Source organism: Antedon mediterranea, chromosome 5 (genome assembly GCF_964355755.1).
Source record: "Antedon mediterranea chromosome 5, ecAntMedi1.1, whole genome shotgun sequence".
Lineage (NCBI taxonomy): Eukaryota > Metazoa > Echinodermata > Crinoidea > Comatulida > Antedonidae > Antedon > Antedon mediterranea.
Window position 1 is genome coordinate 18,179,477 of NC_092674.1, and position 25,840 is coordinate 18,205,316.

The 25,840-nt window shown below is 34.3% G+C and overlaps 1 protein-coding gene across 2 annotated transcripts in view; it reads right to left on the reverse strand.

Moving 5' to 3' along the window:
- The window catches only part of LOC140048671 (tripeptidyl-peptidase 2-like), a 163,408-nt gene that overhangs the window by 83,893 nt on the left and 53,675 nt on the right, over positions 1-25,840 (reverse strand). For both annotated transcript variants that reach the window (XM_072093441.1, XM_072093440.1), the window contains exons 10-14: positions 24,413-24,512; positions 19,390-19,654; positions 18,783-18,954; positions 10,585-10,742; positions 215-398 (exon numbers count right to left, since the gene is read on the reverse strand). In XM_072093441.1, the coding sequence (XP_071949542.1) occupies positions 215-398; positions 10,585-10,742; positions 18,783-18,954; positions 19,390-19,654; positions 24,413-24,512 (879 nt within the window). The remainder of the gene's footprint in view (positions 1-214; positions 399-10,584; positions 10,743-18,782; positions 18,955-19,389; positions 19,655-24,412; positions 24,513-25,840) is intronic.

Sequence of the window (25,840 nt, forward strand, 5' to 3'; positions counted from 1 at the left end):
AGACGCTAAACAGGCTTTAAGTTCCCCGTTATTTCATTTAAAATAAAATAATTATATAATATACATATATTTATATAATTTATATTTCTATGCAACGTGACGGATCATTTTTATCATTTATGAAATATTAAGCACCTCCCCTAATCTATAATGCTGGATCCGCTCTTGCTAGTGTAAAGGGTACGCAAACATAATAGTAAATTTTGACACAAACCTGCCCATGTTGCACCCTTGGGAACTGTAATAAATCTCCTATGGATCTGACCAGCTTGAAAGCTAAGTACATCAGAGGTCCATTGATAGTTGATTGTATCAGTAACCGACACTGGAACCAATACAGTTACAGGTATACGAAATAATGCACCTCTTGCAGGATCTGTTACATCAAATGCTTGAATCTGAAAAAATATCAACATTATTTATTATATAAATTTTGGTTAACTGGAGGGTACACCTGCCTTGCTCGCATATTCCCACAGATCTGTTTTTACAGTAATACTGTAATAAAGCTTTGGAGTAAATAACTGGAAATTTTCAAATGTATGCAAGGCTATTGTATGGACACGAACATGTCTCTTTAGTAACACATAGTGTGCATCGTCAGGAAGAGATGGAAGCTCGCGAGCAAAAAAAAGAAATGCTCATGTTGTGTCTCATTAGTTGCTGTTGAGAGTAATGAATGGAATGAACGCAAAGCATCTGGTGCAACCCTCTGCCAATACTTAGCTTCAAGTTTCCGACTTTGTAGTGCCATCCAAATTATGCCATTATAATCAGATAGATTTGAACTCGTCACTTTGACGAGTTCGGGTTATCCGCGGAAATGCAACATGCACATTACATTAAAATATATGAATGTCAACAATTATTATGCTATCCTATGACATGAATATGTTTACAGTGCTGAATTGTACCAATTGTGTCATACAGTCATGTTACAGTATTAGCATAGATGAAATTACGAGACACATCTTTTAAATCCAACACGATAATGTGAAATTGACGATAATTGAAGATAATTATCTATATATAAATTTGCGTAAGGGCAAAATTCGGTAAATCGCGCATTATTTTCTAGAATGTTTACTCGATGGTATATAAAGTTGGTTTGTACTTTCGGTACTGATTTTAACCACCTGATGTAACCCTGTTTACTAATTAAATTGAGTTCGATAATTAGTTATTGACAATTAAATTTAGGTTTAACGATTTGCCCCAAATAGGGGTGTTTTTCGATCGTGGTATACACTGTCTAATGGATGTCCATCTTGAAAAATACCCGCAGACAATAATACGAGGATGCTTCGCATTTTCCTATCTCCTCCTATGATAATTGTTTTTAATGGCTGAAAACCGGTTGAACAGCTCGAGTACAGCATCATAATGTTGAAGACAGGCCAATTTTCTTAAAAAAATACTATTTTGATAGATTTAATTTAAACGTTTATACAAATGTATTGATTTGCGATGAATGGAACATTCCAACCTCTGTTCCACAAGTGTCTATTCCCTCAGGCGTTGTAAAGGCAAGTACTGTATACTCATAACAGAAATTCGATCCATTTTTTTTTCAATCTGTGCTGCAGAGGTTGGATATAGATTTTTTTTAAACGGACAATGAGCTAGCGTTTTCAGTCGCCGTATATTATGTAGAAATTCTATTATTGCAGTTAAACCACCCACATCATCATTGAAAACAATTAATATTTCGTTACTAAATGGATAAAGAATATATTTAAAAATTGTTCCTCTTTGCACCCATCCTCTTCCCCATCCCTCAACCCTAATGTTACATACAAAACACAAATTAAGTTTGTTTAAATTTGACTTAAACAATTGGTCTCATTTTGTGACAAGTTTCTCTTTCGGAAGTAATTCCCAGGGTGCTAATTTTAGTTGAGTACATAAATCACAGTGTCTATTTATTCGTTCCTGTAAACGAATCGCCAGTTTTTTAACGCTGAAATTATTATGTATTCGAGAACCATCTGTGGGCACGACCTAGATGGTAGGCGAGCGAAGCGAGCGTACCATCTAGTCTAAATAATTACATTAATACAAGAGATGGAAATCTGACTTTTTTTAATTCAACTGGCCTTATGATAGACAAAATTTGTATATGAATTCATATCTACAATTCAACAACTTCTAATCTATAATAAGTTTTAATCACGTGGGTTACTTTTCATTCCGATGAACAATATACTGCATAGATGAAATTAAGTAACTCATGTTATTCTAATTTTTTTATATGATGACGTAATAAAAATTACAATTTTTGTAACTCTTGTGAAAGAGAATTGATAGAGAAAGAATGTATTAAAATCTAGGAGAAAATGCGTAACACATTAGCGCGATACGCTCTATTAAATTGGATTAACTAGTACAAAAGAGAAAAAAAAATCTATTTTTCAAATTCGAGTGGCCATATGGTGACGTCAAAACATCATGTAGGTACAAATTGTACATGAATTGATATCTACAACTAATCAGGTTCCATATTTTAAATAGGGTCACCGACCATTTTGAGGAGCTATAACTGAATAAAAATAGATATATTTTTGCACAAATTTGCATTAAATTACCTATTCTTTAGCACACGATTATTAAAGTTACGACATGCGTCTTTATTTTGCAGATAAAGTTCATCAAAATGGATGAAATCTGCTACAGAAGGTATGAAAAGCAAAAATCAATTGCAAAAACTATTTTCATACTCTTAAAACGCAAACAATTTTGAAATGCTCAAAATGGCCAGAAATGTACGTGAAATTGATCAGAAATTATTTTGCGAATTTTTTAATTTCAAATATGCGTACTCGCAAAATTGTTTGCGTAGCACGTCAATTTTATCATGTCCAAATATTATGAAATACATTTTCGTAAAGTTTAATTGAAAAATAAATTTTTGTTCAGAATTTATGAGAAACCATAAAATTTCATAAATCGAGCGTAACTTGTTACATCTTGCACATCTACAGCTACAGGTTACTCTTATGACCAAGTTATACAATCTTATGTTGACCAGAATTACAGATACGCTGCAAACAAATTTGTGGAAAGAAAGAAGAACACGACAGAAAAAAAAAGATCCTGACAAACAAAACCAATAAAAACAGTTTAATTGTTTGTCTTTAGTGTAAGCCTAGATTAAGAAATCAGTGAAAATATTTCCTAGGCTGGGTTGAAGTATCAAAACCCGTAACTTTTTCAATTTTAGATCTGAATAAATGTGTCATCAACTAGTGAAACAGGCAATATTCTCTTAATATTTTCAAAAGGGAAAGAAATCCTGGTGGTCTCTTATGAAAGGTAATCATTGAAACATTTGAAACATACAGTATTTGCAGAACTTGACAATGAAAAGACAAACACATAGTGATGAATCCAAGTTCATTAAATAGAAATAGATGGGGATCAGTGAATGGCCAGAGTCCTAGAAATTGTGAATTGAAATGGTGAAGTTAACCTACTATGTCAACTGGTGTAATGATGAATGTGCTCTTTTGATTGTGTATGATTGATTGATGTTTTAACAGAATGATAAAACATAACATTTTCTCTTAAATGTTAGTTTTTATTTGGTTTTATATGCAAATGTTGTGATTGGTCAATATTGACATTTGACCTTTATTTGCAAAGTATGTTTTATAAGGTGACTTAATACATACCTATAACCATACAAATGTATTAAAAGGCCGAATTGTTTATTTATTTAATCTTTCTTTATTCTGAAATACACTTTCAATACAATGTACTGATTTCCAAAGTGGTTCAGTTCTTAACACATTGACTGCCAAGGCATTTTCCGTAATTTCTGTCCCAGTGCCAAGTCCCGTTTGAGATGATTATATTGAGTGTGAGGGCGCCATATTCAATGCATGAGGGAATAAACACAAACAAACATATGACATATATTTTTAGATTATCGTTTATGTACATCATTCATAAACTGCCATGCGATAATTCCTGTTCCAATCACCACTGCCAGCGATTCTACATACAATACAAAAGTGCTACGATTTTGACGTAGTATTACGTCTTGGCAAGTAGCGACACGCAATTTTTGACGTATAAATACGCCGTGGCAGTGAACGTGTTAACTACATAAATGTAAACAAAATACAGTATATAAATGGACAAAAGAAAATATAAAATTAAACCTAAAATTATCAAAATCAAATTAACACAATTAAGTAAGCACATTTAAAGGTAAAAACATAAATAATTGAGATTTTAAGATAAAAGAAGTTTTAATCATTGAGCATTAATTAGATTTAGTTTTGAATTAAAATTAAAGTTTTGAAATTTGTGATTTGAAAGTTGATACTGTCATATCATAAAGATCATTTTTTATTTTGTTAGGTAGAAAGTTCCATAATTTTGTAGATCTGTAATTAAAAGTTCTTTTACCTTGAGTATTATTGGTTATCCGCCTCAAGCGGATAAGCATTTGTTATTGTAGTGTTACTTTTTTTTTTTTTTATTATTCTTCTTTCTTTCTCAGATTTTGTGTACGCGTTTTCTCTTGAACGTGTTAACATAACATTTTGTAACTTGGTCAACATATAGACAATTAACTGAAGATGTACTGCGAAGCTTTTTGACAATGTCAGATCCGCGTAGCGTAAGTTACGCGCGATTTTCTGAAAATCTTAAATCGGTCATAACTTCGAAACCGATAAATATTTTTTAACGAAATTTTCAGCCACGTTTTCTTCACATCAATGGCTAACTTTTTCGCTCTTCAGCAAATTTTTGAACACTAAAAAATCTGCGCGTAAACTGCGTTTGAAATTTTAAAATGCTCCTAATTTGTGCACGTTGTTTCTCTGTAACGCGTTAACATAACATTTTGTAACTTGTTCAACATATAGACATTTTACTGAAGTTGTCCAGCCAAGCTTTTTGACGATGTCAGAGCCGCGTAGCGTAAGTTACGCGTGATTTTCTGAAAATCTTAAATTGGTTATAACTTCGAAACAAATGAATATTTTTTAACGTCATTTTCAGCCACGTTTGCTTCACATCAATAGTTAACTTTTTTAACGCTATCGCAATTTGTAACATTAGAAAGTGCGCGCGTAAATGGCGTTTGAAATTTTAAAATGCTTCAAATCAATTTCTGATTAAATTAGAGCACGATTCAGGTCATTTTAAGCGTTTAAAAAATTGCCACTGGTGCGCACATTTTTACGCGCGCACGGCGCAGGGAACAGGTATGAGCATTTCTTTTACACGATTTGTGTTTTTAAATCTTCGGTTAACAATTTTACGTTATTTTATTCACTTTTCAACTTGAAATGGCGTTCTACGTGCACGTTAAACATGACAGGTTGCGCACGAAAACGTCAACAAATTGTGAAAATGTTGCAAAATATGTCTACTTTTAAAAATGAAACAGTTCATCAGAATGCAAGGTTACCCCCATTTTTTATTTTAATTTCTTGCAGTGTATGAATCATAGGTCTGATTTATTATAGTGTTGAATGCTAAAACGTGTTTGATGGCTACATTATTTGCATATTAAATATAATTTTTGAAATATTTATCATCAAACAAACATAAACTTATTCAAAGAGCAAAACAATAAACATAACATTTATCTTTTTTCTTTACATGTTAATATATAAAACTTGAAAGTATGTACTTTCATAAAATATCAGCGTTTAAAATTTTTGAAGATTTCATCATAGTAAAATTTATGATTTAAGTTTGATATGTAATAATCAACTTGCATCGAGGGGGTTCACGACATACCGAATGAACGAGGACTCTTTCTTCGGATTTTCGTCAGCAGGTGGTCATATGGCTCGATGTGTAATGCAACCGACTTTGGTATCAGAGGTACCGGGTTCGAGTCCCGTCACGGGAAAACAATTAATTAAAAGGGTTTAGTTGGTTATTACACTGAGAGGGCAGTTTTAATTTTGAATAGCCTACTTTTTTTGGAAAAGTCATAACTTGGAAGTACTTGAATACGCAAGATACGCTTTGTTGCTGGCGGATAACCAAACTCGTCCTCAAGTGACGAGTTTAAGTTCTAGTTCCATTTAGGTATTATCAAAGTGTTGTTACTTTGACTTCGTGTACCTTTATTGTGACTATCTTCAGTAAATATAAATTGAGTTGATAAATAGGGTGGTGCATGTCCATTTAGGCACTTGAAAAGTAATATTAGAATATGTTCATTCCATTTGTCCTTTAGTGTACTCCAACCAAGTGAGTTTAGGATATCACTAACATGAGTTTTGATATCTACAGATAATAATATTCTACCTAATCTATTTAATGAAATTTGAAGAGAATCTGAAAAGTTTACTTTACAATTTGACCAGACAAAACTACAATAATCAAATAAAGGAATAACTAGTGCATTGGCTAACATTTTCAGAGTGTTTGATGGAATAAAATATTTTATACTTTTGATGAAAGGCTATCAATATGATCCGCCCATGTTAGTTGAGTGTCAAAAGTTACACCTAAATATTTAAAAGAATTTACTCTCTCAATAATATGGTTATTAAAAGAAACACAGATATTTTTAAACTTACTATACATGTGAGTAGTACTAAAAACCATAAGCTTTGTCTTTTTAATATTTAATGTTAGTTGGTTATCATTAAGCCATTGAGTAACTTGATTAAAATTTACATCTATTTCATTTTGAAGCCTAAGTGGGTCAGATGAACTACATAAAAGTGTGGTATCATCAGCATACATGACACATTTACATGATAAAGAATTAGGAAGTGAGTTAACATATAAAATAAAAAGCAATGGTCCTAATATTGAACCTTGAGGAACTCCGATATTTACATTCAGTGATTCAGATTTACATGAATTAATACTAACAATTTGAGATCTTTGACTATAAAGATATGATTTAAACCATTTAAGCTCGGTACTATTTATTCCAAAACCCCTTAATTTATTAAGCAATATTTGATGATTTACCGTATCAAAGGCTTTTTTTAGGTCCAGGAATATAGCAGCTGTTGAAATACCTTTATCAAAATTATTTAAAATATAGTCTGTAACATCTAAGAGAGTGGTTTGGGTAGAGTGATTTTTTCTGAAACCTGATTGAGAAGGATTTAGAAGGTCATGAGATCTTAAATAATGATATAATTGGTCATGAACAGCACGTTCTATTATTTTTTAGACCAAAGGTAAAACAGAAATTGGGCGATAATTACTTGGATCTGATTTATCTCCTTCTTTATATATGGGCGTCACTTTTGCTTGTTTCCATTCATATGGAAAAATTGTAGCAAAGTGAATCACATATTATTGGTGCTGCTAATTTTAAAAGTTTACAATTTATATTATCAATTCCGGTGGCTTTATTACTGGAAAATTTGCATATTTCATCAAAAATATAGTCAGATGTAAGATAATCAAATTTAAATTTATCTACAAGAGTGTAATCTGTTGTCTTATTTATATTAGTATTTAAAAATTTACTTGCTAAAGAATTTCCTACTGACGTAAAATGAATATTTAATTCATTTGCTGTGTCCTTATCTGTAGTTGTATAATTTTCATTTTTATAAACTCTATTTACAGTTGATTTTGGTTTTGGAATTAGTTTATTTATGGTGTTCCATAGTTTTTTATTGAATTGAACTTCAATAAGATCCAGCCACAGCATTGTCATTTGGATTTATATATAATACATTGTTATAATTGGTCCATTTTTAACTTTGACCCCTTCTATCTCGAAAACGCTTCCTATCCTGATCGATTACCTTCCAGATTCGTAATATAGGAAAATTCTGGTCTAGAAAAGACCACCCTTTCGGGTGGCGATTCCCCCTCCTGCCACCGGACTAATTCTACAAAAACAAAATCTATTAGGCCTACAAATAGACGTGATTTTAATTATCAGAAGCTGTTATGAGCTAGCACCAGGCGCGCGCACTGGAGGATGTTCCTGCTAGAACTATGCTAACTATAGGGCCTAGGCTTACGTACGTTACAGCAAGTTAAATAATCTTTGGACCAACATATGTATTATTTTTATTATTGGTCTTATTCTTCCATTGTATTATTTACACACTAACCTAAACAAATATATATATTGATATAATTTAATAGGCCTAAAATAATTGCCACAGTCTTTTTCAATCAAAGAAAATGTCCCGAATTTAACCTTGGTTTGTGAAAGCTTCACTGCGTAAGCAGGCGTTATATCGTGGACTCTTTCACACAGATCAGGCTTACGACCGTGACAGTAATATTACCGCAATTTGACTAGGTCCAGAGGTGGTCTAACGGAAGCCAGCATTAAAGGGTTTTTACCCTTTCATACAAAGGCCGGTGTTCACGAATTATCGCAATATTACCGTCTTACAGCTCTGTGTGAAAGGGGCTTATGTTTGTTTAGTGTTAACTTGGTGTTTTACTTCTTGGCTCCTTACATGATAGCGATATTTTATGAATCTTCTGATTATTTTGACCTTGTACTTTTCTGTAGTTAGCTCCTCAAAAGCTTTTTGGGCCTATTTGTTATTTTTCAACATGGCAAACACAGATCTGGCCTTTCCTTTATGAAGAACTGGGATAGTCACACCCGTAAAGGCATGGAATCCTGGTAGCGCGACACACATCTGATGTTATTTTCCTTCCTCCCCTCTAGTATTCTCAAAACCTATTATCCTTAACTCATCCTTTCTTATTCGAGCTATCGTAATATTGTCTCAGCCAACCCAAAAAACATCTGTAACCTTTCATTCTGCAAAAAATGCTACTACTGTATATATATCTGGCGCCCATCCACTGTCACATTCCTCCCATTTCTTTTACCTTCCTTTACTCAAATGACACGGACATTAATTCTTTTACCAGCAAGGTATATTTGTTTTTTTTTCACATGTCATCTACCTGGCCTTTTACCACACAGTCTTTTGCCACCTAGGCCCTGCCACATGTGGCATACTGCCACCTAGGCCCTGCCACATGTGGCATACTGCCACCTAGGCCCTGCCACATGTGGCATACTGCCACCCTTGGGCCCTGCCTACAGGCCATTTGACACCCGGCCTGTTGCCACTCTTCCTGTTGCGATCCAGCCTGTTGCCACCCGGCCATTTGCCACCCGGTCTGTGGCCACCGCTCAGTTTGGGCTACTTTAACAAAAGCCCTAAAACCTAACATCTGGGTCTATACCATTGAAAAGCAATTTATTAGTTAAAATGATTTACACATTTTAATTTTGAATTGAGACAACAGCGTTCATTTTAATTTTGTTGCAAGCCTAATTAAGAAGTGCAAATGACACTCTCAGACCAGGAGGCAAAACGAATTCTATATGATCCTCGTATACAAAAAATGCTAGATTACCAAGAAATTATTCTTATTCTGTGCTTTGACAAGAATGTGTTATAATTTATGTGGTCTTAATATATTATATTAGATTATTATTTTTTATATTAAATAATGTTTTTCAGACTTTGAATATGTTATTTTGTAGTTTTAATAAAGTTAATCACTTCCATAGAAAAAAAAAACGAAAAAATAATGTTTTTACTTATAAAATGACAAAATAAATGGTTAAATTCAACCAAAGATCCATTGGCTGCGGATAACCAAAAATAGACACTGAAATATATATAAGATTACATTATGCCTTTATCTTCTGATATCAATTTTGCATATTGTACCTCTAGGATACTGTACATCCACTCAGGAAGCGCTTGCCTGATATATCTATCTATCTTGTCCAAGTACTTTCACTTGCACTGATGAAGGGCTAGTGTTGCCCAAAAGCTCTGCTAACTTTTCTGGCTGTTTTACTTTATCGTTTTGATTTAGCTTTTCGCTTTTTTTGTATCTCCATTGAGATCCAGACACTGATACCCACAGCATTGTCATTTTTTCAGTATTTTGCCTTTTTTCTCATTCTCACTCTCACAGATTTCCTCTTCTTTATCGTTTCAAATTAATTAAGTAAATTTCAGTATATCACCGGGCGGTTTAGAATTAGAATGTTCTTTGCCTAATGTGTTTATATAAATATTCACAAAATGTTGAAACGTTAATTCGAAAAACTATGGTGGAAGCCATGCTGTTTCATCAGCCAATCAGAGAGCGTAATTTATCTCTATAGCCAATCACAGTCAAGGGTTCACAAATTCTTGATAGATATTTTAGCAACCTAACACCTTAATTAAACCAATTTCCATTGGCTAGATTAAAAAAAATCCCTTAGCTGATATATTTTCGAACAGATAGGTACCAAACATGACGTCATTCGGGTTAGCGGTTTGTTTACAAAAGCGCCGTAAAGAAAGTTGATTTTTTGTGAACAAAAGTACAATTTCCTAAGAGATTTTCAATGGAAACAACTTAAATAATTGCAAAATACTTTCAGAGCCTGTCACTTTTAACAGGCTCATACAAGATTTCAAGTTGAAAAGTGAATAAAATAGTATGAAATTGCTAAATAAAGATTGAAAAACACAAAACTGCATTGGAAATACAAACTTTGTTTAAATTATTTATTAATTAGTTTTAAAAAAAATGATTACCTCTGCTAGAAGAGGTCATGTCTACTTGTACAGTTACTTGCAATTTACCTACCTCTGTAAAATGATAACCATTTGGAAGTCCACGAGGATCCACAATAATTGAAAAACTGCGTATTGTATTCATTAATTCTAAAACGGTTGGAGTTGAAACCCACGAGACATTTGTAGCTAAACATAAATGTAGTTGTAACAAAATTTTTTCCCTTGGATCTGTAGAATAAATGCAGAAATAAGGTTAAAATATATTACCCATACCACACTGTTTATATTTATTTTAACAATCAGTATGTACTGTTCTTTGTATGTATATTGCTAAACTTGTGGTCAATTGATAGAAATTACGATGTTGCAAAGAGAAAAATTTTATACAAATATATTATTTATTTAATCAGTAACAAAATTTATTTGATTTTATGACTTATAACAAATGTACACAGTAAAACATTTTTTGAAACTGTCATAGTCGATTGAAATAATACAGTGGCATGTGACTATGACACTTTTTAATTTTTGTAATTATTATTTAACCCTTTCACTGCGTATACCCGGTACTACCGGGTATAAACAAACGTCGTTGAAGTGCGTATATACCTGGTAATACCGGGTATGGGCAAAACAATGATTTAATCGTATTTGCCTATAATATATAGCACCCTCTATATTTGTTCGATGAACTTGAATATTTTTGCAAGTCATTAAAAAATTTTTCAAGCAAAAAAAACGGCCCTCTATAGCTGTATTATTGTCTTGAAAATCATGCGCCCTCTATAGTTATATTATATAATAGTATAGTGTATATAATAGTATTCTATCTTGGAAATTGTTTTGAGTAGCGTAATAGCGGCCATTTTGAAAGTAACCAAAATTTACCAGCCCCAATAGGGCAACATTGTGTTTATCACAACACGCAAAAAAAAAAAAATTCTGAAACAATGGTTAGTTTTGTACTATAGTGAATTTTTGGAAAATGTCATTATTTTCACGATTTTGCCCCAAAACTTTGATTTGTGCATAATTTTTATAAAACAATAAAATAATTCAATTTTTTTTTATATTTTTATTTGTTATACGTATCTTCATCAATATCCAGTTGGAAAAACGTATTCCATAAGAATTTCTTATAGAAAATATAGTTTTTATCATTGATTCGATAAAAAACACGAAATCCAAAATACCTGTAATGACGTCACATGACGTCATCAATATGCAAATTACTTTTTTTTTTATACCTAACTGTAGACTAACCCTTTGCCAATCACACACCACAAAAATAATTACACAATTATCTCAATTAGTATTTTTGTGCAATTTATTAAAATATCATATGTTTTTCTTAAATATACATTACGTACAGAGGTGGGAATAATGCTCCGCAGTGAAAGGGTTAATACAAACTGTTGAGTAATAAAGTTTATTTGTATTTTGTGTTTCTGTATTTAACAGTGTACCAACACAAAGGCAGTAAAAATGTATGTAACTTTAAATGGTGGTCGAAAAACTAATGGCAGTCTACCAGATGCTTTAAATTAAATTATTTTTAAACTAACTAACTAACTAACTAAAATCCCCATAATATATTTCCAATTTTTAAAACTATACATAGATCTTCAGTTTGCAAAAGATCTCTTAATCCATCTGCACTTTTTGTTCTACCCAGCCGCCTTAAGACCTATGGTGATCAAGCCTTTGCAGTTGCAGCTCCTAAACTGTGAAACAATCTTCCTGATCCTATTAAAAATGCATCCTCTATCATAGTTTTTTTTCTCACAGTCCTTTGGGACAATCTTTTGATTGTATAAGCGCTTTATAACTCAAACATCTTACAAAATGTAGAGTTCCTACTTTTATACTTTAATTTTAGTAATACTTTTGCAATCCTTTTCATATAATTATCATAGTAGTTATTACTTGTTTTAGACATCATCTACTACACTATGGAGATTTGTAGAACATAGTATTAAAGTTTATCACTTGTATTAAATATACAATTATGGGATGGTTACTGAAGTTACTATGGATGTGTTTGAACATAAAATCAATTACAAGCTTAACCTAAACTCCTGTTCAGACGACAATAATTTACACTCAATGAAAAATATATGGCCATACTGCATTGAAACACCAGTTCTCGTCAGATCATCAAAGTTAAGTAACGTTGGGCCTGGTTGGGAGACCATCTGGGAATGGCGACGGGTGCTGTATATACCAGAGAGTGATGGTACAGTAGAACCTTCATTTTACATACGGTACGGGACCGAAAGGCATACGTAAAAGAGATTCGTAAAATTCAGGTTGACCTTAAATTGACCCCAAATACGTAGAGATCGTAGATATAAAGGCTACCGTGTTTGCCTAGGCCTACTTTACTGTACAGCATGCAGGTGGTGGTCACTAACTAGGCCTTGGCTAGGCTAGCAGGCCTAGCAAGATGTAAGGCCTAACTAGAAAAGTACACAGTATATACAGCCTGTGCGTTTAATATCAATGTTCTTGTATTTTCTATCAATAAAAACAGTCACTGCTGTAGGGGGAATGCACATGTGTGTAGCTTGTCTCACACAGCAGAATTCCTTACACAGCCATGGCTTTGTTTGTTGTTGTTAAATTGTGCCCTCAAAAGACTAAATCCATTTTAAACAAATTTGATTTGCAAATGTTTTTCAATATTGATTATTGTAGTAAATGGCTTTAATGGTTTTAAAGAGAAAACTATTATAGAAGATAACATAACATGGTTTAACAAGGCTCAAACTAAATCATCCTTAACAAATTACTTAAGATATAAAAATGAACCTAAAATGCTTGAGGACCCATAGTAGGCATGTTAAGGTGCATATTTTAGGCAAATCCTTCAAATTGTGATAATATTTTGAAACTTTGCACAGTTATTCATTAGGGTGTCAAAAACATGAAATGGAAGGGTTGCACAAAATTTGGTCAGGGGAAAGCCGCCATTTTGGATTTCAAAATGGCGGACCCCAAATTTTCACTTTTCAGGTATATCTCTGCTAAAAAGGCACCTAGAGTTCTGATTTTAGGTGCAAATTATATGGTAGTGGGGTCACCAAACATATTGGTATAACTAACATTTTGATTGCATGGCGGCCATGTTTGATTTCAAAATGGCGGACCCCAAATTTTCACTTTTCAGGTATATCTCTGTTAAAAAGGCACCTAGAGTTCTGATTTTAGGTGCAAATTATATGGTAGTGGGGTCACCAAACATATTGGTATAACTAACATTTTGATTGCATGGCGGCCATGTTTGATTTCAAAATGGCGAACCCCAAATTTTCACTTTTCAGGTACAGTATATCTCTGCTAAAAAGGCACCTAGAGTTCTGATTTTAGGTGCAAATTATAATGGTAGTGGGTTCACCAAACATATTGGTATAACTAACATTTTGATTGCATGGCGGCCATGTTGGATTTCAAAATGGCGGACTTCAAATTTTCACTTTTCAGGTATATCTCTGCTAAAGAGGCACCTAGAGTTCTGATTTTAGGTGCAAATGATATGGTAATGGGTAACTTCTTTGATTGCATTGCCGCCGGCGGCCATTTTGAACGTAGCTCAAACTGTACTGGCTTTACACTATTTGTTTATGTTTATAGTTACATGCATTTAACATGGACACTTATTGTAGGTCACATTTTCCCTGGCAACCACACAGCTCTGTATATCGTAAATCACTCTTTCTGCATTTACAGCGTCCAAGATCACAGTCGGTGTGTCCACAGCGAATTAAAACCTTTGTGACATCTGAGATGTGGAGCACTGTGGCGCAGTGGTTAGAGCATTGGACTTGCAATCAAGAGGTTGCTGGTTCAAGCCCGGTCGGTCACTGCAGTGTTGAGTCCTTAAGCAAGATTCTTTATCCACATTGTTCCTCCCCACCCGGATGATAGAAATGGGTACCGGTATGTAAAAAGTACTGGGAAGGTAAATCAGACTCGTTTGTGCAGGAGGAGTGGCATACCCCCACAAACATACACACTTAGTGGAGTCTGGCTCAAACGCTAAAGAAATGGAGATGGGCACCACGGCCATTATCATTAGCTTAGGTCTCGACACTTTACCTTACAGACAATGACATCCTATCGAAAACTGAAGTCATTCATGGCATCTTTTTCCAAGTCGGGTTAAATGTAGCTTTACCTTTTTCTTGAACAGATGAAGTTGTATCACAACCGCTAAAGGAATGAAAGAACAAGTAAGCGGCTGATGCTTGTGATCCAAGAGAAGAAACAATCTCGTGTATTGGGATGTGCTTCCCCACTCCAAACTCGATCCAAAGCTCGTGGATCCTAGGTATTCTGTGGAAAGCTGACAATGCAATAACAATAACATCACTGTCTACAGTCTTGACAAGAATGCGCGGAAAAATTTCAGCGGCATGTTTAACATGAACAAACATACATTCATCTGCCTCTATGTTACATGGCATCAGCAGTTGTATATTTACAGACTGGTTTGTTGCAGCTCTGTCTCCTAGAGACCCTACAAACATTCCGTGATTTGTGTCAACTTCGATCAGTGACACGACTAGATTTGTTTTTCGATAGATAAATGACAGTTTAAAGTCTGGTACGCGTTCAAATCGCGTTTCTGGTGTAAGGAGGGTCGTTAAAGCCAGCGGGAGCATGCCCAACAATTTGACCACATTTTTTAGATTTGATGACAACAAATCAGAGTTGTTTTCATTTATTGTAACTGAAGTAGTAGAGAACATTGGCACAAATCACGGAATGTTTGTAGGGTCTTTGGGAGACAGAGCTGTAACAAACCAGTAAATATACAATCGCTGATGCCATGTAACATAGAAGAGGCAGATGAACGTATGTTTGTTCACGTTAAACTTGCCGCTGAAATTTTCCACGCATTGTCAAGACTGTACACAGTGATGTTGTTGTCAGCTTTCCACAGAATACCTGGCATCCACAAGCTTCTGATCGAGTTTGGAGTGGGGAAGCACTTGAAGTACATCCCAATACACGAGATTGCTTCTTCTCTTGGATCACAAGCATCAGCCGCTTACTTGTTCTTTCATACCATTAGCTGTTGTGATAGAACTTCATCTGTTTAAGGAAAAGGTAAAGCTACATTTAACGAGACTTTGAAAAAGATGCCATGTATTACTCCAGTTTTTGAGAGGATGTCATTGTCTGTAGGGCATGTTAGTGAAACAGACACAGATTATCTAGAACAGTTTGTTGTAAGTATGTCTACTGCAGAACATTTAATGATGCAATACGATATCTTTTTACAACAAGAGAAAGACTATTGAAAATATCCCCCAACATCTGCGGCATTAAGAGAACATGTGAAACGGAAGCCAGGAAGTGGTACGACTGTCTAGATGCATTCAGGGTTGGACAGGACCCAGCGAACTGGGGATAGAGGAAGGGCGGCAACAAATTTAGTCCAGCTTGGAGTTCATTGCTTGGAGAACTTTCAGATGTCACAAAGGTTTTAATTCGCTTTGGACACACCGACTGTGATCTTGGATGCTGTAAATGCAGAAAGAGTGATTTACGATGTACAGAGCTGTGTGGTTGCCAGGGAAAATGTGACCTACAATAAGTGTCCGTGTTAAATGCATGTAATTACGAACATAAACAAATAGTGTAAAGCCAGTACGGGTTGAGCTACATTCAAAATGGCCGCCATGCAATCAATGACGTTATACTAATATGTTTGTTGACCTCAATATTATATTATACTTTGTAGGCCTACCTAAAATTATAACTGTAGGTACCGCACTGAAACATTTTGAGTTCGCCATTTTGAAATTCAAAATGACGACCGCCATGCAATAAAAATGTCAGTTAAAAACCAATATGTTTGGTTACCCATTACCATATAATTGGCACCTAAAATCAGAACTCTGTACCTTTTTAGCAGAGATACCTGAAAAGTGAAAATTTGAAGTCCGCCATTTTGAAATCCAAAATGGTCGCCGTGCAATCAAAATGTTAGTTATACCAATATGTTTGGTGACCCCATTAACATATAATTTGCACCTAAAATCAGAACTCTATGTGCCTTTTTAGCAGAGATATACCTGAAAAAAGAAAATTTGAAATCCGCCATTTTGAAATCCAACATGGCCGCCATGGAATCAAAATGTTAGTTATACCAGTATGTTTGGTGACCCCCCACTACCATATAATTTGCACCTAAAATCAGAACTCTAGGTGCCTCTTTAGCAGAGAAATACTTAAAAAGTGAAAATTTGAAGTCCGCCATTTTGAAATCCAAAATGGCCGCCATGCAATTAAAATGTTAGTTATACCAATATGTTGGGTGACCCCATTACCATATAATTTGCACCTAAATTCAGAACTCTAGGTGCCTATTTAGCAGAGATATACCTGAAAAGTGAACAATTTGGGTCCGCCATTTTGAAATCCAGAATGGCGGCTTTCCCCTGACCAAATTTTGTGCAACCCTTCCATTTCATATTTTTGACACCCTAATGAATAACTGTGCAAAGTTTCAAAATGTTATCACAATTTGAAGGATTGGGTCACTTAACAGGCCTACTACCAGCAAGGTCATGCTTGAGTGACCCCAGTAAAAATTGATGTTATTCCGGTTATTCCATGTGATGTACGGCTGTGAGGCAGAGGCACTCGTTGTCGATGTAAATGGTCTACACTGACATATTTTTGGAGGTAAATTCCCTAATTGTTTTTGACAAGCAGCTGTTTGATCAGAAATTCACTCCATTTCCCAGCACAATGAACTTATTGCTGTTCAAATAACTAGCAAAAATGATCAGGCCTAGCTTGCACATTATACACTTATTAACTGTTATAAAGCAGCTTGTTTAGATAAATTTAGTTTTCCATACTTGGCGGATAACCCTTGTGATTGTTACTTTTTTCATTTTGTGCAATTCAAAATGTTCATTTTGGCCAGCTGAATTTAAACGGAGTATTTTCATCTCCTTTTATAATAGTACATCACTTTATAATAGTACATCACATTTTAAAAGAGATTGCATTTCGCTTTTTTTTTTTTTTTAATTTAAAATTTTAATTTAAAAATTGTTTCATTTAAAATTTTAATATGTTTTCCAAAGTTGTTATCTTCATGTTAATTTTGATGATGTCATGCTAAAAAATTAGTATATTGTAACGCCCAACGACTTTTTATTTTTGCGATTTGAGTTGAGTTTGGCGAATGTATTTCGCCCTCCGCAATGAACGTCAACAACATTTGATTAGCGTCGAGTAAAATTACAGAATACGCAATTGTAAATTTAGGGATGTAAATAAATAAATAATTTGGCTACACAGTGGGAGATGCACATGTTTAATAGGTTCTTAGATAGTGAAAACCCTCATAATTAATGTACTTTACCAAATTATTGTTGTTTCTACAAAATAACAACGAACGGACGCAAGCCGGCCGGATGCATCTCTGTGGTGATGGAGAGCATGGAAATGGTATTTTTGCCGTTTGCTACACACCACAAGCTAGGCTTACGCACGTAGAATTATTACTTTGTGGACACATTACAACTTATTATATGATTTAATGGACAAAGAATTCGTCAAGCAAGTACACTATACATTTCATAAAAAATTACCTAAGAATTGTTTTTTTATTCCAATTCGAACATTATTTTAGCGATCAATCCTCCCACGGTGCTGTGAGGAGGAATTTCATAATTGTTTTGAGCAAGGCAGTGTAAGCTGAGTAGGGCCTAGGCCTAGCTAGCATTTTCGGTTGGTTGCAATTTATTTAAATGTTTTAATTACACCTGAACAAACAATATAAATAATAATAGGGTACAAAGAACACACAATTAGAAGTTTATCGTAACTATTTTATTTTCATTTTTTCCATATTTAGGCTAGCCCTGTCTAAATAAGCCTAGGCTAGGCCCGATCGACTGTAAACAACATCGTCGGGAATTTCGTGATTTCCGCCCGCCCTTTATTTTCGCGATCGTTGTTCAATCGTGAAAGTCGCGAAAATAAAGGGCGTGCGAAAATGTTGGGCTTTACAGTATATATGGGTACCGTAATTTCACCTATGTATACAGTTATATACATTATATGACACAAAACAGTTTACTTTGCTTACAAATTTATACCAAACTTGCAAAATGTTAGTGATGTCATTTGTCTCTTCTCAACATTACAAACGTAACTTTGGACTCTCTTCGTTGCCTTCTATGCAAGTTTGAGAGTAGACCAAACTGTTTCACTATAAAAATAAATAAGTAATAAATTCACCTGTACTATCACTAAATATAGGTTCAATTGAAACTTGGAATCGACTGGGTTGCTTCTGCTGCAATGCGTCACGTAGGTAAATTCCACGTCCACCATTCACTGTCACATTAAATCTAATATTACGTTCTGGAGCATCAACATTTGTTACAGCATGTTCAAAAGCTTTATCGACCTAAATGAAATAAATAAATTTATATTTACATATAGTATAAATACCTAGTGGGCAGATTGCAAAGAAAATGCAGGGGACAGATATTGAAAACAATTATTATTATTGCAATTGCATTGCTAGGGTTTTGTTTCTTTCATTTCATACTAGGACATGATTTAGTGGCGTAGTGTAATTACAAGAAACAAACTCTTAGCACTGACAACACTGTAATTCTTTGTTGCGCACATACAGTACAGACAGGTATTTCCCAAAATGTATCTTCGTTGCAGATATAAATAATAGTGTAGCTGTACTAACTTTGTTCACCTCAATTAATTTACTAGTATGTTAAATGAATAGAATTCTTTGGTTTAACAAACCACTTAAATGATACAAATTAAGTGATTCAGTGTTATCTAATATGAAGAAGGAAAAAACAAAAATAAAATCACACACCTGAATCATACCTTGACCTAGTGCAAATACTTCAATTGTATCTATCTTTAGAGCAGTATTTTCAAGAGATCTCCGAATACTGAATGTAGTATATGAAGCTCCATTTGCTTTCAATCCAGAAAGTATCAAAGCTATACTCCCACAAGCATTTGGAGAGGACATAGAAGTACCATTCATTAATTGACTGCCACGTAATGTCCAGTTAGGTACAGATGTTATAGCACCCCCTGGAGCTGTCAGACTCACTCCTAAAGCACCATCAGTACTATAGAATAAAGAATAACAATTAACTTTGTGGAATATAATGAGGAATTTTCTAAAAAAATAATAATAATAAGTGCACCAGCCAAAAGAAACTTTTGCAGCTGAACTCAAATACACGTTGGCAGGACTTGTATGCCCCTGATAGCTGCATTGATCTCACGCCTTAGATACTTGATTAAGTCCCACTTCTCAATGAGAATAATAATGATAAGCAATGGGTAACCTCCAAGTTTAAACCTATGATCACAAAACGCCAATTCTTGCTTAGGTAACCAAGTTCCGACGTTAGAGGAATAAGACTAATATAATAGCGCAACACCTTAAAAGTCAGTTCTACAAGAAAACAAGAAAAAAATTTTAAAAATAAATAAATTTAATGCTGAAGCTGAATTTTTCAGGATAGTTCCACAATGTTTTCTGGAACAACATACTAAAAGTTCCCAGGTTTTCATAGGAGAGAGCAAGCATGCTCTAATCCGGGATGATTCAGCCCCGAGACGATTCGGCCTGGGATGATTCGGCCCACTTTGGTGGGACGATTTCGGCCCACTTTGGCCAAACCAATGGTTGTAATATACATTATTTTGGTATTTACCAAGTTTTTAAAGGTGTTTGAACTACCATTTAATAACATATTTTTTTGATATTACCAATGTTGATATAAAATATAAAATAAATTACTAAAAAAGTCTGTAGAGACTTTGTTTTGCCCTCAAATGACTCAGATACAGGTTTCCAATAGCCAGCATATGACTATTTAGTAAAACTCAAAATCACACCAATATCACTCACCTCGAAAGTATACAAATTAGTAGTACAAGTTATATAAAATATGTAAATTAGGGGTGAAATTACAGGTTCCCATATTTCAAAAAAAGATTTAGAGCTAGCCTTTTTGCAATCTGATTCAAAATGTCTAACCTGGCTTCTACAATTACAAGCATGTTTAGCTCATTCACTTCAATTTCTAGTTTTTATGGATACAACGAATTTCTAAACACAATAGATATAGTCCGGGAGCCCATGAAGATTTGTTTAGCATTGTGAGTACAAAAGGTCTGGGTCATAGAATATGTCAAGTAGGGTCCAGGGACCATCAAACGGCCGTTCTTAAGTTCCCGCTCCTGTACCAACTCTAGGGAGGGGCGCTCAAAATACCCCAAAATTTGATTTAATTAGCATAATCGAGTACATAAGTGAAACCAATCTTAAAATGTTTATTTTTAGGGTCTAATTGAAGATCCATCGTTCTTAAGTGTCAACTCCTGTACCTAGTCCACTTAAGAAAGCCACTAATTAGCGCTAATTAGCATTTTAATTAGCATGGTCGAGTACATCGATGAAACCTTTGACAATACAATAAGTACGTTTACCCAACTGAGAAAACGTAATTCTTAAGTGCCAAATCCTGTACCATGACCCCTTAAGAAAGGGTCAAAGGTCAATATATGTCCCACCTAGACTTAATTAACATAATGAGTACACATGTATTAAACCAATGCAAAAATGTTTATTTTTAGAGTCTAATTGAAGATCTGTCATTCTTAAGTGTTAACTCCTGTACCTAGTCCACTTAAGAAAGCCATTAATTACCGCTAATTAACATTTTAATTAGCATAATCGAGTACATCGATGAAACCTTCGGCAATACAATAAGTATGTTTACCCAACCGAGAAAAGGTAATTCTTAAGTGCCAAATCCTTAAGAAAGGGTAAGGTCCGTTTCTGTTGCAAAAAAACCTGATTATGCATACTGTACTTAGTACGTATCAATCCTGGCAATGAAATGACAATAAGATAATTATGTCTAAATAGTTTCAAATTATGAATTGTAGTAAAACTTTAATACTACCAATCACATTCAAACTAATCAAAAGAGACTGCATTGTCAACGTCGTTATCATTCATCACATTTTCTCCTGGCCTGGCACCTGGGTTCCTTTATGTCATATCCACTTTCCAGATCACAGCCGTTTGATACATGGGTGTTCACAAACATCAGCATTTTCACACAGCTCGATTCTGCCTCACACAGTGGAATTGAACTGCTATTTATTGTTTTCAGCTTTTCCAATGGATTGTTTGATATTGATTTTGGTCTGTAACATTTTTCAAAGATCTTCTATCTATGTTTGTTTAGTGTCAACTTGGTGTTTTACTTCTTGGCTCCTTATATGATAGGGATATTTTATGAATCTTCTGATTATTTTGACTTTGTACATTTTCTTTAGTTGCTCCTTAAAAGCTTTTTGGGCCTATTTGTCTTTTTTCAACATGGCAAGCGCCGATCTGGCCTTTCCTTTACGAAGAAATGAACTGGGATAGTCACACCAGTAAAGGCATGGAATCATGGTAGCGCGGTATAGGTCTATACATTTCCCCACTCTCAGTACAATTATTTGTGACTGGGGGAACCAATTCATTAAACTTTCTGGGACTCAGCTGTGACCAATGATGGTATACAAGATCGTGGGATTTAAAAAAAATATAATATCAAGATATAAAGATAATTAGGCCCTACATTCTCATCCAGTGGAAATGCTACTGATTAATGTTAATTAAACAGTTGTTTTTACGAATTGTTTTGTGACATTGAAGATTTTGTATATCATAGGCTTTCATTTGGTTTAACTCTTTAAGTCTAAAAGATCATGCATTATTAAATAAAATAAACAGAAGGGCGTGTAGGATTACTGCAATGACCATAGATGATATGAAATCCACATATGAAAATACTGTGATCTCTATGGTAAAGCGTATCCTATCACAACCTTCACATCCCCTCTTCAAAGAATATAATTTTCTTCCATCCTTAAGCCGACTTCAATCCCACCGTGTACGAACAACCCGTTATTCCAAATCATTTATCCCTAAGTCAATTACAGTTTTCAACAACACCGTTACTAGATAATTTGGTTCTGTTTTAGTAATTTACTGTGTTATCGTTTTTGTGCAATTTTGTATAGTGTGTATAATGTTCTTATATATTTATTGTTCTTTTTAATAGTGTACAAAAATCGAATTTCCGATAATATGTTTTATTGGACCAAATAAATGCTGTGAGAGCAGCGCATTATTATTATTATATTTTGTTCTCATGAAATCAGTAAGGAAATTGTATACATTTATTTAGATAAATACAAATTAAGTGGTAAACCAGGTGGTCTAATTTAAAAATTATCGGAAAACTTTAAACATCTGGGTCTATACCATAGAAAAGCAATTTATTAATTAAAATGATTTACACATTTTAATGTTGAATTGAGACAACGGCGTTCATTTTAATTAAATTGCAGGCCTAATTAAGAAGGGCAAATGACACTCTCAGATCAGGAGGCAAAAGGCCGGGTGGCAAAAGGCCGGATGGCAAAAGGCCAGGTGGCAAAAGGCTGGGTGGAAATTGGCCGGGTGGAAATAGGCAGGTAGGCTTTCTTAAGGGTCATGGTACAGGATTTGGAACTTTACATTTTCTCAGTTGGTTAAACGTACTTATTGTACTTTCCAAGGTTTCATCGATGTACTCGATTATGCTAATTAAAATGTTAATTACCACTAATTAATTACTTTCTTAAGCAGATTAGGTACAGGAGTTGATAGATCTTCAATTAGACTCTAAAAATAAACATTTTTACATTGGTTTTACATGTGTACTCATTATGTTAATTAAGTCTAGGTGGGACATATATTGACCTTTGACCCTTTCTTAAGGGGTTTATGGTACAGGATTTGGCACTTAAGAATTACGTTTTCTCAGTTGGGTAAACGTACTTATTGTATTGTCAAAGGTTTCATCGATGTACTCGACCTGCTAATTAAAATGCTAATTAGCGCTTATTAGTGGCTTTCTTAAGTGGACTAGGTACAGGAGTTAACACTTAAGAACGATGGATCTTCAATTAGACTCTAACAATAAACATTTTAACATTGGTTTCATTTATGTACTCGATTATGCTAATTAAATCAAATTTTGGGGTATTTTGAGTGCCCCTCCCTAGAGTTAGTACAGGGGCGGGAACTTAAGAACGGCCGTTTGATGGTCCCTGGACCCTACTTGACATATTCTATGACTCAGACCTTTTGTACTCGCAATGCTAAACAAATCTTCATGGGCTCCCGGATTAATAACTTTCCATGTTTGCTTTCATCAACACCAATCCGGAAAACCTTATGTTGATACGCTAAGATTACAACATCATGCCAAACAGTGATTGAATCAAAAGATGCCGAAATCCAAATATCAAACTCATGGGATCAAACCAATACAGTACTGTCACTGAAAAAGCAACTAAAAAGTGCTGAAGATCGAGTCAAAGATCTAAGAAAACAGCTAGGGGAGAACCAGGATCTTTGGCATGCATGAATGAGAAAGATATTAAGCGTGTTCAACTACTTCAGAACAGGGCTGCTAAACTTGTTTTTCAGGCAAGGAAATTTGATCATGTCTCTCCTTTGCTTTCACAACTTCACTGGTTGCCTGTTAAAGAGCAGAGATCTGGAACCAACTTCCTCGTTCCATTCGTTACACTCCATTCCCTTTTCAATTCAAAACTCTCCTGAAAACTCACCTATTTCTATAGTTATTCTTTCATGTTGCGCTGTGAGACTATTATTTTATTATTATGAATGAAAACCAATGACAAAAATTGCCTAAACTAAATGGGTCTTCAGCTGTTTTTAAAAATACAAACAGAAGGCAAATCACAAATTTCACTGCAAAAAGTACAAACTTTCAGGACTAAATTTATATTTATAAACTTACGTAGGTCCTCTAGATGACCATGTATACTGCATGCCAGGCAACTTCTTCCATATGGAGTATTCGGCTGTCATCATTTCAGATGAAACATAAGCACCTACACCTAATATCCAAAACAAAATCATACTCATAATTAGTTAGTAATACAGCTCAAGACCTGTCAAGAAATTTGATCAAAAGTTAGAGTTGTAATGCTACGGAAAGTGTTTTCCATTATAAAATAAAATAGATAAGAGAGTGTGTCCTTGCCATTTGATTGATTAATTAAGCATGCCGTTTGGAAAAGTGATAGCTAATACTGTATGGTAATTAATGGTTCTAATGCATGCAGGAAAACAATTTTTTGAAAAAATATGTCAAGCCGGCTGTGGTTAAGAATCACATCTCTGTGGCAAAAATTCAATTATAAGCACCGCCTAATTTGGTTTACGAAAACGGCCGCCGACTGAAACAGCCGACACTCGTATCGTTCAATAGTATATATGGAGCGTGCCGTGTGCTACACACTGTACAACATTAATGACCTACTGTACACATTTGAAGGAAAAAGTAACGTTTAACCGATTCACCCAGATAAGCGCTTAAAGCGCCCATGAGGTTAAAAATCAAGGTCATTGTAAAGAAATTGTCAACAAATAAAAAGTAAATCGAATTTACATGCGCAGTTTGATGAATTAATTATACACAATACTCACAACAAATATAATGGGTTTGAAAATAAAAGTTTTTTGAAGCACGCTGTTCAAAACGTGATAGACATGTTGAATGAATCTAGGCCTAAACATACAACGTAAAATCGTATAAAATCCATCATTATTTGTAATAATCACTATTGTGAAGCTTTTATACAATAAATATAGATTATTTATCAGTTGCCGTGTCTAAATCATCATATTTCCATGTAAAAATGTGATTTTTCTACCGGAGAAAAGTCATGGTCATGTCCTCTTGAGGGCTACGTCATGTTGTTTACCTTTGATATTTAATATGAACCCTGACATGTCAGATGCATTTAATATGAGATATATTTTTTCAAACTCTGCGCAAAGGTCATTTTGTTGAAGCATAGCTTTTGACAAACAATTTGATACAAAACTTGTTTTGGTATCTTAAGTTTCAGAGTTTTTAACATTCCCGGTGAACAAACACCAAACACGGAGCGGCTCCCGATAGGCCTAGGCCCCATATGGTCATCGTCGGATGAGTCCGTCTACTAATTTATTCATAATTGGTCAAATTTGGTCTTATTTTGAAGAGAAGAAATAGGTTCTAATGAAGACATATAGTTTTATTCATGAATTATTTAGCAATGTTATGCATTTGGTAGTCAAAGATAAATTTTAAAATGTTAATAATTTTTCTAAAAAAAAAGATTTGCATAAACCATACTCCGCCAAAATAAGTTGTAACACAAATTTGATAACATTTTGA